Source organism: Neltuma alba, unplaced genomic scaffold (genome assembly GCF_004799145.2).
Source record: "Neltuma alba isolate B1F8T4 unplaced genomic scaffold, ASM479914v2 tig00007262_pilon, whole genome shotgun sequence".
Classification (NCBI taxonomy): Eukaryota; Viridiplantae; Streptophyta; class Magnoliopsida; order Fabales; family Fabaceae; genus Neltuma; species Neltuma alba.
In genome coordinates this window covers 1-12913 of record NW_021634727.1, presented here as the reverse complement: position 1 = coordinate 12913, position 12913 = coordinate 1, and the positions used below count along the sequence as shown (strand labels likewise).

Sequence of the window (12913 nt, the reverse complement as noted above, 5' to 3'; positions counted from 1 at the left end):
TTTACATTCCACTTCATTGATATTTCATGTACGAACTAATGAAATGCACTATTAAATTTAAAAAATAACAAAAATCTGATAGATACCAATGCCCTTTACTAGTTTATTCTCGGAAAAGGCGTGGCAGTCCCACTACAGATGAAGACTCAGTCTAGGATTAGATATTATAATAATTGTTTTATGTTTTACGTCTATATATGTCTACATGTGACCATGTTATGTGTCTCATCTTACCCATTATAAGTGTCTTGTGTCAGTTACTACATGTTGTTATCAGTTTCATGTATCTAAGGCATGGTAGTTACTCAGTTATTTTGTCACAAGATAAACCCCATATTATGTACTCTGCCAAGGACATGAATGAAATACCATTCAGAAAACTGTAGAGATTCTCCTACTTCTACTTCTAGGATTAGATTTTGCTTCTAGAAGACTCCCACACCTTCTACCCCTTATTCCATCTCTCTCTCTCTATCAAGTTTCTACCAAAATCTCAATAAAAATTATAAACGATTTTCTTCAACTATTACTGAGCAATCACAGATTCAGCCGAGATTGTTAGTACTCTGAGATTTTGAATAACAATATTAAAGAGAGAAAATAAAACGAAGATATTAAGAAGATCACCCCCTATAAACCGCACATCATGCTTGCTCCTACAGTACAATTTTCGATAAAACATCAGTAAATACAAATGATTTGCTTGTTCACCGATCACCGCATTATGACAACATAAATTATTTTGTCACAGTAATGGTATGAAAGAGAACAAAGGGGTTACTGACTGAAGCTTGACGAAAACAACAATGTGGTGGAATTAAGCAGCACCCGAACTGGAATATAATTCAAGAGACCAACGCGCAAAAGCATTCCACATTGCAATAAAGGATCATATCATGACTAGAAACGAACTATTAAGTTTCAAAATAATTTCGATGTTAGACAGATTAGCAAATGTACAATTACTGAACATGTAAATAACAAAATGGGGGAAGAAACGTATACAACGAACATGTAAATAACAAAATGGGGGAAGAAACGTATACAACTGTGGGGATTAATTAATCTTCTTGTCCATTTTGGTCACAAGCTGGCGCATCTGAAACCTCCAAAACAAGAAATAAGCCAAGCCTAACCCAATCAAGATGAACATCCAAATATTATCGTCTTCATCCTCCTTCTTTGATCTCATTTCTTGTATACTAAAACTCTCCCTCCCTGAATTCTCCACTGCCCCCTCGTTCACATTTCCATATAACACATACACTCTATCCCTTTCCCCCACGGCAACCGACGTAGGAAACCTCTCCAAATCAAGATCAATCTTATCGTACACTACTCCCTCCGCCCAACTATCTTGGCTTTTCAAAAGCCATAGCTTATTCACGGGGGAGACAACAACAACGACGCCGTCACTCCGGATGGCTATGTCGTCCGCACCAGTCAAATCCTCGTTCAACAACACCAGCTTCACCCTCCCATCATCCTCACTACCTTGAACATCTTGCCCGTACTGGATTGCACCACCAGCAGATACCCCTTGGAGACATAAGCAATCCCATTCAGCCCAACGGAACTATACGGTGTATCCCGGTCCACAGGATGAGCTGTGTACTGTGGCGCTCTCGAGAAGATCGAGGCCTCTCCTTTCTCGTTGACCTTCCAGATGTAGTTACCGGCGGAGTTGGTGACATAGGCATTACCCTTGTAATCCACCGCGACGTCGTTTGCAATTGGAGGGGTCGACTCATCGTCGTCGTTGGCTGCGTTGAGAGTAGACAGGAAAAGACGTTGACGAGAACGGAGGTCGTAGGCGGCTAGGGCGTTGAAAGGTGGGAGAGGCTCCCGCGCATGGACGACAACTAGGAGGCGTTTCTTAAGGGAATCGACGGCGAGACCAGAAAAGGTAACATTTTCAGGGAGTGAAGGGTCAGAGATAAAGGTTTCAACAACGCCGGCGTCAGAGACGGCTGAGATGACCCGTTGATTGAGTGATCCAACGAGAAAGTGCTGACCCAATCGGTCCCAAGCTAGGCCTTCCGGGTAGAGATTCAGCGACCTGAAATTGATGCTGTGGGGTGATCCAGCGATAACTGAACTAGGCCTTGAGATGAGAAAGGTGATGGAGAACACGAAGAAGAACAAGGCATGCTCGGACGAAACCATTGACATTGTGATGGCTCCTTCAGGAAAAATTGAGGGCAAGAAGGGAACCATAATTAGTATGGTACTCACTCCTCCAAGTGTTCTAAGAGAATTTGGCAAGTAATTTTGTAATCACCTAAAATATCTACTGGGGGCCCACATATATCACTGTTTTCATCGTTATAATAAAATTTACATTATTCAAAATATACCGGTTTAGATTTAAAATTATTAATCTATAATTTTTAATAATAAATTTACTTCTTAAGAAGTGTAAATTATAATGGGACAATACCTAAGTTAAAGTTAAGTTCTTCCCATCAATTATGTCAAATTCTCCTATTAGATATATTCATGTACTCTATTTTTGAAATATTAACATTTAGTATTATTTAATTATAAGCTTATACATAAAAAAAAACACATGACCATATATAATTAAAAAATTTGACATGATGATATAAGTAACTTGACTTAGTATTTTTTTTATTATAATGTTATCCTTTTCTTAATTTTATATCTACTAAAATAACAAAACAGTTAAGATATAAAACTATTTAAATTGAATCTGAACTGTTTAATCAATCTGAACGTTACAAATTAAAATCACCATCCCAGGCTCATCTTTTAATGGCTATGGAATGTGCTAATGCTTATGCATGCCTTTTTTTTAAAAGCATATGAACATCAGTTTACTTTCTTTTATTTGACGTTTTTAAATAATTTTGTTGGAAAAAGTACTATTTTTTATTTTAATTATAAGATTTTATTTGTAGTTTACAAATAAAATGTTATATTAATTGGAATAAAAAATATGTACTAAAATAATCAAATTCTGATAAATTTTATTTTTAAATTAAGTACCTGACAATTCAATTGAACTTGCAATCTCCTTCCAATGATGAATTGAATTCTAATATATTTTGACATATTATTGTATATTAAGCTTTGTTTTATCTTTAAAAAAGGAAGATAAATTCTGTTGAACCTAATGTCGACACGTAATCCCCCAAATTTGGCGGTAGAGAGCAACGAACGGTTTCTCTTCGAACCTCACCCACATTTCGTTCTCTTCCCTTGCTCAACGAAGCAAACGTCTTCTGGGAAGAAGCCACTACCAACTAATGCTACTCAGGGCATCATTGTCACCGCCTGGCGGAGCCGTTGTTTGCTCCGGCGAACAATTCGGCTTCTGCCATAGTCATCGTTTTATCTCTCTGACTGATCCGGCTCGCGGTCATCTCAACAAAAGGAGGTCACGACCCACTAGCACCAGCATCAGCATCTTCATTCAGCTTGAATCCAACGGCAGAATTTTCGAGAGTGGCCATAGCTCAAAGTTTGTGTTCACACCCAGGGCTGCTGATTCTACCCAATCTGCCTCCGTTGATGTTGGTAACAAGACCATTGTTCCGGATGAGGGATTCTCACTTTCTAAGGTCTGTTTGTTTTGCTTGTGTTGTGGTAGTTAGTATTGGGACCCAATTTAGTTATGTGAAAGGATTGGTAGGGTCTAGTATTTAAAATCTATCAAACATAGGGAGGTTTTGTGAGAGAATGCGTGGCGACACTGCGAAGATTCCTTTTTCTTTGGAAAAGAAAAGTCTTTTTTTGATGTATTACCGGAGAAAGCGTTGGTATGATGTCAAGACTTCGGCGAATATGACACTATGCTACAATCAGAACTCTTCAGCATCCCGTACGATATGAGTTTAAAACGTTAGTAGGTCGATCTTTACTTATTTTTACCATAATCTTCAAGTTCAGTTTTACTCCGCGAAGAAGGAAACTTGATAGTGCTGGTTTTTAACATTCCCATAGTGAGAATGAATTTACTTTTGTTGGACCAACGAATTGCCACAAATTCAAATTATTTTGCTTCAAACTTTCAAGTCATAAACAAAATACCATAGTGAATGCATTGATTGTCTCTATTATTGTCCTGCTTTCTGGTGGAACTCGGCACTGCAAGTGTTATTTCGTGTTAACTGACTTGCTGATTCGGATGGTTTTTTTGTTTTTCCTGTTCCCCTCCCTATGAAATTTAATGACTAGTTTAGTATCATTTATTTATCGGACAGACTTTCAAAGGAATTTCGTTTATTGCAGATTTCATTTGGCGTTGTTGGTCTAGGAGTTGGGGTCTCACTTTTGGGGTGAGTTTTTCCCCTAAATTAAAGCCTAATAGCCATATAAAGTGCTTTTTTATAACGATGGCTTTTTTGTTTGAAATATACAGGTATGGTTTTGGGGCATATTTTAATATCCTTCCCGGATCAGAATGGTCTGCTATAATGTTAACATATGGGTTCCCTCTTGCGATTATTGGAATGGCACTCAAGGTGAAAGAAGTGTTCATTAATTCAAAAGTAGTTATAGTATGGACTATGGAAATTTTGGCTAATCAATGTTGTTGATGTTATTGTAATTGAGTATTTCATGCCTATAATTTTTCTTACTGTTAAGAAAAGGGGGAAAAGTAAGGCCTTGCCAGCCGAAATTCTGTGCAAGGGATGGTCTTCAGGACATGCATCATTATCAAAATTTGACTTTTGGGCTCTAGGGGATGCTCATGCGGTTCACGAGCTTAGTTTGGTTTATATTTTGACAATTGGGCCATCTTTTTTTGCAGTATGCTGAACTGAGACCAGTTCCATGCCTGACCTATTCAGATGCACAGAATTTAAGGGAAACATGCGCCACCCCAATTCTTAAACAGGTAATTTTATTTCGATTATGAATCACGGTGTCCTTTTAAGTGTTTTTCTGATGAGTTTTTCTTTTCCAGTTCTAGAATTTTAAAATATGTCTCATGTTTTTCATATGTCTCTAGTTGAGTGTTGTCTTCTCTGTTCTGTAAGTACATCAGCACTGTTCTATTTATTGATTTGGCCAATATAGTTGCTAACTTGGCACATTCATGCTATGTAGTGTGTTCATAAAGTTTGCCCCTTTTCCTTCAGGCTGGAGTTTTTACAGAAAATTTTAATCATAGCTTTAAGAGTTAAACATGCATTGAATAAAATGTGATTGATAAAAGAGGCAACCTTTCATCGCCAAACCAACTTGATATGTTCACAATATATTTTACTGCAGATAGTTAATGCTCATGCACCTGTTAACATGATTAATTTTCTTATGTAGGTAAAGTGAAATGTACATATTCTCTTTTTGCTTTCCTTAACTAATATCTGTTTAGAAGATTCTATTTTTCTCAAAGGTAGGAAAATGCGAACATTCATTTGTGGCAGAATATTTCTTATTTTCTTTGTTCTTGCTGCATGATTAATTCATATCTGCAGAATGATGTCTTCTTAGTGGCTGAGCGATTAATATTTTCCATCAAAACTATAATTGTTTATGCTAGATGAGAAATGACAGCCAACAGAATTATGAAAGATGCATATCAATTATCAAAGTTACTGCTTTAAGATTTGTTTCTCCTGTGATTACCCTCTCTGTGATGACTTCAACTTGAATTTGTTCTTTCTGGGAATATCTAACGCACAAAGTGCAGAAAGTACAGCCTAGATACAAACTTCGTATTTCTGCTGAACACTGATCTCTCAAAAGTAATTACATTATTACTTAATGATATAATCATAATTGGATCTTCTCAAAGTGCTTCTTGGCGCTTCTAGATATACTATAAGAAAATAAAATCACGTAATGATTTTATATATCATGTATACATCTTTAGATTGAAATGTTTCATTCACTTCTATATCCTCATTGTGCATTCGATCATATCCCAATAAATATGGTTACAAAATCAATTTACTGTGTAAAATGTTCATGGCCTTGTAGGTCAAGAATGATGTCACTCGATTTCGGTATGGGGATGAGCAGCATTTGGATGAGGCTTTGAAACGGATATTCCAATATGGGCTAGTATGTTATTTGACTTTACCGCATTTCTTTTTGAAGCATAATAGCCTTGTATATTATTATTATTTTTTTCTTATCTCATATTTCAAGGGTAAAATCAACTTCTGTTTCTTTGTTTTACAACATGCACAAAAGCAAGTACAGTTTATTATCGAAGGGCTTTTAATGTGAGGTGAGATGAGTTGTTGGTGCAAATTTTGACAACACGTACAGAAACTGATAGTTGTGGATAGCTTCTTCAGTGAGGGAGCATTTTCCTCTTCCAATGATGTTTTAAGTGCATGAGGGGCTTCTTTGTAAGGTCTGCATTACCAAATTGGACAATATTTTCAAGAACAAAATTGTAATAAAAGCTTGATTTGTTGGAGGAAGCCTGTGAATTTTCACTCTTCCCCTCTCATGAAACCCCTTAGGGTAGAGCTTGAATTGTGGACAAAACTTAGACCTGCCATTCCTGGTTTAAAAGTTTGATTTAATTTATTAGAAAGAATTCATGGGGCACAGTGTTTCTTCATGAAGGCTACAGGAAACCCTTCATCCAAAAGTTTAAGCATTTAGACCCTTCATCCAAAAGTTTAAGCATTTAGTGGAAGGCCCTTGAATGGTTTTTATATTTATCATCTGAAATGGTTGAATCCTAGTGAAAATCTGGAATCCTTTGAAGTACTAACAGATGCTGCAGAGAGCATATGGTTGGAGGAAATTTTGAATATTGAGCAACATGAGGACACCTGTTCACATTGATGGATTACAAACAAATGAATTGCATAATGGAACTGATCTCTTTATAGGGAAGAATGAACTCGGCACTCAAGACAGAATAGCAAATTGGGGGTGCAATGGTTACATTTTTGGCAGTTGGCATATGCAGTTATCTCTTTTCTGATAACAGACATGATTATAAGGATGTAGTTCCACTCAGTTTTCATTATGGTAGAGTGTCAAGTTGCCAAATGTGTGATGTTTTTTGAGTCGTAGGTTACTTCTTTGCGGTTTATTAAGCTTTTTTTTTTTTTTTTTTGGCATACCTACAGGACACCAGCTTTTATAGAAGGATCAAGGCAGAGTATCGGACAGCAAAATCCATAAGTATAGAAACTAAATAACTAACGTGATAGATAAATTTGAAATAGAATTCGAATATATCTAATTCTTTCCCTGACCATGGGGATAAAGATATAAGGAGTTGAGAAATATAAAAAACATGGAAAAAGCTTAAGCTGCTTCCACATCCCCTCAAGCTGGTTGGGAAATGTTTTTCATGGACAACTTTCTTGTTAAGATATTCAGGATCTTCTTGGTCAGTCCTTTAGTTAGCATGTCTGCCAACTGGTCATTTCTGGGGACACGGGGAATGCAAATATGTCCTCTTTCTTTTTGTTCTTAACTAAATTACTTTTATAGTTCTAAATGTATGGTTTGACATGACTCTGTGAAGGACTGGATTAGTGGCAATCGAGATAATTGATTTCCTGTCACAATAGATTTTCGAAGTTGTGGGGCTGTGGATGCTTAGTTCCTTAGCTACCCTTTCAATCCACAATGCCCCACAAACTCATGGGCTTATAATTTAAATTTGACATTTCGCTTCTTACTCCTTATTAGTAGATTTCTACAGACAGAAGTGCAATTATTAGAAGTGTAGCTTCAGTCACTTGTATTTCCATCGATATATGCACCAACATAGACTTCTGCCTGCGGTACCCCTTGCTTTTCTAAAGCATTCCTCTCCCTAGTGACCCTTTAGGGTACTTCAGGATCCAATATACTGCCTCAAAAAATTCTGTTATGTGCGACTGCATAAAACAAGTCACCGCATTAAATACAAAAGCTATGTCTGGACATCTATAGGCAGATGAGCCTCTCAACTATCTTTTGATCAGTATGTCTTTTCCTTGTTTGATTGGAGCTTTATGTTGGCAATCAACTATGTGCTTTCATTGGTTAATGGAAATGTCTACTTTTGATCCAGCATAATCAATTTCCAGGATGGATTTCAATGGGCCAAGATCTTTAATTTCAAATATAATAGATGATTTTTCTTCTAGTTAACGGTTCTGCATCATCACCACCTATCTAGATAACGTCATCCACAAAGACAATTGCAACAGGAATTTCACCATCTGAATGATTAAAAGACAGGGTGGAGAGCCTAATTCTATTTATATGCCTTAATTGTTACCTGATGGGGCTTGACAATCGTAAAAGCTATGGTGTGAAGTTCATTTCTTTTTTGTCTGAATAATCAATATTTGTGAACTGAATTGTGATACTTACGTGATTTATCTAACGTGAAAGTGTTAGTATATATTTTTAATCTTGGCTCATGAAATTAATTTAGCTGCTTTAAAATTCCCAGGGAGGAGGAATACCAAGGAGGAGTGCACCTGTTCTAAAAATGATTCGTGAAGAAGTATGATTTTCCTGTTTTGGTTAATTTACTTATCTTTTCTATATCTGATGTTTCTTTGATGCTTTTTTAATATTGATCTGATTCTATAGGCAACCGTTGAAGGAAAATATTGGCAGTTCTTCATTTTCTAGAAAAGATGATAATAGTTTGCGGGAAATTATTGTACTAGTTCATGTGTTTCCCTTTCTTACAATAAGATCATGTTTTTTGGAAAAACACTTTCCCCTCATCCTTTTACTATCTATATATAATTTTAAGTAGTTATTTGTTATGACAGCTTTTTAATTTCTTTGATTCTGTTTTCAACTATTATGTGTGTGACATTTTAGTCAGTCTTGATGTGATATCATTTTTTTTTCCCCTTTTAATTCTAATCTTTATTGTAAGCCTACGCATTACAGGTTTTCCTTTTAATCGATGTGGACAATTGGCACGCTATAATATTCAGCATTTATTCTTTGGCTTATGTTTAGATCCCTTGTATATTGTCGTCTCAATTATGTGGGACTGACCTTATAGCCATTTTGGTAACTCAAGCTCATGTCAACTTCATTTATGGAAAAAGATGTTTGATCTACGTATGCAAGGTCCCAAAATTTGCGTGATTGCTTGCTAGGTTTCCTCATGCCATAATCTGTGTTTAACTGAGATGCTATCCTGAGAATGATTTGATAGAGAATCTCTTACTTGATTAAACTCTATGGTCATTGCTTAATTGATTCTGCCTCATGATTAGGTCACACCACTTGGTAAATACTGTTTGGTCCTGGTTTTTGAGGCTAAGGCTCTGCAGTTATCAGATTTTGAACAGAGACAGGTAAGCAACTTTCCTATACTGTAGTGTTTACTATTAAAATGCTCACGAAATGAAAGAGGCCAACGAAATATTCTATATTCATGTCTTACAAATACCCCAAAAACAGTTCTTTCTCTCATAAAAGGTTCCTGTTGTTTGCTCAAAAGGGGGGGGGGGGATTCCAGTTGCAAATATCATTGGATGACCACGTATGCATTTGACTTTAATGGAATGAGGAAATGCCCTCGTATTTATACCTAAAAACCAATTCAATATGCAAAAATTAACACAGTATTTGAGGGGACCTCCTTTTAAGTGAAAAGTTTAGAGATCTTGATACAAAGTTGAAAGTTGCCAAACTAGATGTACTAGGGCATGATATTTGGCCCTGAACTGTAAACCAAAAAGGGGGAACCCAATTGTCTTGATCAGTTTAGCTTCGGCAGTTGGTCAACCTTGACAATTTCAGTCGAAAGATTCTTGGATGATCCAAATCGATCCATGATCTATTTTCCGGATGCATGTTCATCCATTTGTAGATCATTTATTTGGACCGATATCTAATCCATCCAATCTGCAAATTACTTAAATGTTACACTAAAACTTTTTGTTTTGGCCGAAATGTTAAAATGCATAGTTTAATAATAATTTATTCTGTAAAGTTATGGTTGATGTATTTTAAAGCAGCAACTTTAATATTCTGCTCAAAATTTAGAATGGTAAAAAAAAAACAAACAAACAAACAAACAAAAAAGAAGAAAGGATTGCATGTGCTTATATACATGTGCATGTGTGCATACCTACACACATGTATATATAAGTAGGCGACGTGCATGTGTAGGTAGCATTTATATGCGCGTGGTATATATACATTCTTGGATTTAAAAGGGCAGGTCGAATAGATCAAAAGTGAATTTGTCCATTGGAAATTCATGATATATTGGGTTGGTTCCGATGTATTTTTATCCATAACTTTAATCTTAATATACGGATTGAACAGACTTGTAGATGACGTCTCAGTCACTTTATTTATTTATTTTTTTTAAGACAACATATTTTGAAAGCTTTTACCATTTGTGTTGATTGCTTTTGCTGTTCCACAATATTCCATTTAATTGAAGTATGAGATCCTCAGGCGTGTTAATATCCCGGTATAAATGTCAACTTCTTCAATTATGTGTGTAGGCAAAATTTGCGTCGTTCTTTGGCCCCGGAATTACAGCGGAAGTCGGTAAGTCTTTATAATTGTAGATTGTTCTGGTTCTCAGCAAACAAGTATGGATTAAAAGGAGCTTTTCACTTCCTCTCCTCTTCCCCTTCTCATTATTGGATCAAAATTTCAATTGTTAAGATTTAATATTTTATAAAACTTTTATCATTATATTACTTATTAAAAAAAAACTAAATTGTTAAAAGTCGATCGAGATAGTTCACAATTGTAGCTTGCTATTAAAATATTTTATAAAATAAATTTTTCCTGCATCTTTTCATTGCAGCTCTAAACTGTACTGGCTAAATTTTAACGGTTTAAACTTATTTATTTATTTTTATTGTGTAATATTATAATAGTTTTATAAAATATCAGATCTTAACTATTGAAATTTTAACCTAAGGATGAGAAGATGAGAGGAAGGGAAGAAGAAATAATCCTCTCATATGAATTAAAAGCCACAAATTTTAAATAATGGATGCATTCTGATGTATTAATCTGGGTGCAGCGAAGGGTGAGAACGATCTATACGAGGTTCGGCTTATATCTGATGCAGATGCCAATGTATCTCCTTCTTCAAGTGCATGACAACTTAGTCTCCACTGTCATCCTGCTGTTTTATTGAATCACATGAGTTGGGTCCCTTGAATTTCATGGAAATAGTAGATTGTAAAGGCAACAAATTGTAAATTTTGAAATTCACTGAAAGGAAAAGGAGAAGCAGTTGGAAAGAAAAGGCCAATACTTGTGGGGAGCACATTATTTTACTCTTGATGTACAGGAAGAAATTAGTTTCATATCTGCTGAAATTTTCTAGCCGCTGGTTATTTGTGTTTGATAGAGACTTGGGGTTGCTCTATTGGTTTTGAGATGCTTCTACCAAGAAGCTCATATGAATTGCAGGGCATTGGCAGGTCATTGACATATAATACTGCTCTTATTAGAGGTAAAACATATGGAGACAAGTGAAAAGAGTGACAGGTTAAAGAAAATGGTTTATTTGACTTCACATCTCTCTAATTAGGAATCCACAAGAGCTTTTTTCCCCTCGGATCATTGCACTAATATTTTGAGAACGACTTTTTTGGAGGCAAGTGGAATGTCTGCTCATTACTCCCTCCGTCTCTTATTATAAGAAACAACTATCAAAATGACTTCAAAATGCTAGTCAAATTTAACTAAAAACAATAAATAAATGTGCAAGACATATACTTATTTTTACAATTATAATGAGTGAAGAGGCAATGAGAATATATAAGAGGTAATGAGTGAAAATGTATTGCAATAAGTAACATATATTTAATAGGGTAAAAGCAAGAATACTAATTTAAAATTTCAAATATCACTAGTTTGCTATGAGAGAGATTATTCTTTTGAAAAGGGACAGAGGGAGTAACAATATAGAGCTGCTGGTATCGGCTCCCTAGTGTTTTTAATCTTAATTGGAGGAAATTACTGAACAAGTAACAGAACTTACCGATGGAGTTCATCAAAGAAGAAAGAGAAATAAGTATATTGGAGAGATTAAAGGAAAAGGTAAATATTACTCCCTCGGTCCTAAATGTAGGATTTTTTTTTTATAATATAATTTATACTACAAAATGGATCTTAAATTATACTAGAAAAGAGGTATAAAAGGGGTTTTATATTTAGAACCAAAAGAGTATTAATCATCAAAAGATTGTTAGAGGCGTAAGTCTGTAGTTTTTGGCTCTACTAACTAAAGCAAATATACCATGTTTGATCCAAATGATAACACTCTAACTCCTGACACTTGAACAATTTTACATTCTAACTCTTTCCCCCGCGAACTTAGGGTGCCCCTAATAATTGTGTGGAATGCAGCTTCCTTGAAAAAGTTCTGCTGAAAATTGGATTTCACAATTGTGTTGAGCTTGTTATGCAGTGTTTTACTGAAGCCAATACTTAGGAAAGAACTCTTTTGTACAGGTTCCTTAGTTTAAAATAAATAATAATTGTTCATGTCAATTATGAGAATGAGTGGCACAAGCCAATTTTCACCACACAAGGACAAATCATAAGATCATGATCACTTTATCCTTTTAGTACCCTTCTTATTATTTTATCTTCCGTTTCTTTCCAAGAAGCACAAGCTCAACCAGCAACATTGCTGAAAATGTATGCCTTTCTTTATCATGTTACAGACTCTTTTCCTTGACATCTAGCGATGAAGATGCTGATCTTTATATGCCTTCCCTTCTCTTTATCTTTAAGCCTTTTCTTCTTCTTGATCCATGGAAAGCACCCACTTTGCCTGTAAAGTTGATCCACTTGCGTCCCCAACGCATGATTCTTTCCATTTCTTTGTCTTTATCCTTCTCTTCTACCTGTATATCCATTTGTTCTCTCACATCAATGTCACATCATGGCAGACAGATCTCTATGAGAGAAAAGGACGTGGACCTCAAATAAGATGAACTTAAGTGGATTCTGCTTAAGT

At 35.6% G+C, this 12913-nt stretch overlaps 1 protein-coding gene and 1 pseudogene across 1 annotated transcript; one reads left to right on the top strand and one right to left on the bottom strand.

Moving 5' to 3' along the window:
* Positions 1-854: 854 nt before the first annotated feature.
* On the bottom strand, positions 855-2224 carry LOC114752146 (uncharacterized; annotated as a pseudogene).
* A 969-nt stretch (positions 2225-3193) lies between these two features.
* LOC114752145 (thylakoid membrane protein slr0575-like) lies at positions 3194-11345 on the top strand. Its single transcript, XM_028940870.1, has 9 exons — positions 3194-3584; positions 4255-4301; positions 4385-4487; positions 4778-4864; positions 5953-6036; positions 8393-8446; positions 9183-9263; positions 10428-10473; positions 10961-11345. Exons 1-9 carry the CDS (start codon positions 3270-3272, stop codon positions 11038-11040), a joined length of 897 nt encoding a protein of 298 aa, XP_028796703.1. The 5' UTR covers positions 3194-3269; the 3' UTR covers positions 11041-11345.
* The last annotated feature ends 1568 nt before the right edge of the window (positions 11346-12913 follow it).

What these genes read in the sequence shown, in the direction of transcription:
- LOC114752145 (XM_028940870.1), top strand. Translation starts at nt 3,270, where the DNA reads ATGCTACTCAGGGCATCATTGTCACCGCCTGGCGGAGCCGTTGTTTGC. An exon ending in GTTGGGGTCTCACTTTTGGG is followed by an intron (nt 4,302 to 4,384) that starts GTGAGTTTTTCC and finishes TGAAATATACAG; the next exon opens with GTATGGTTTTGGGGCATATT. An exon ending in TAAAAATGATTCGTGAAGAA is followed by an intron (nt 8,447 to 9,182) that starts GTATGATTTTCC and finishes CCTCATGATTAG; the next exon opens with GTCACACCACTTGGTAAATA.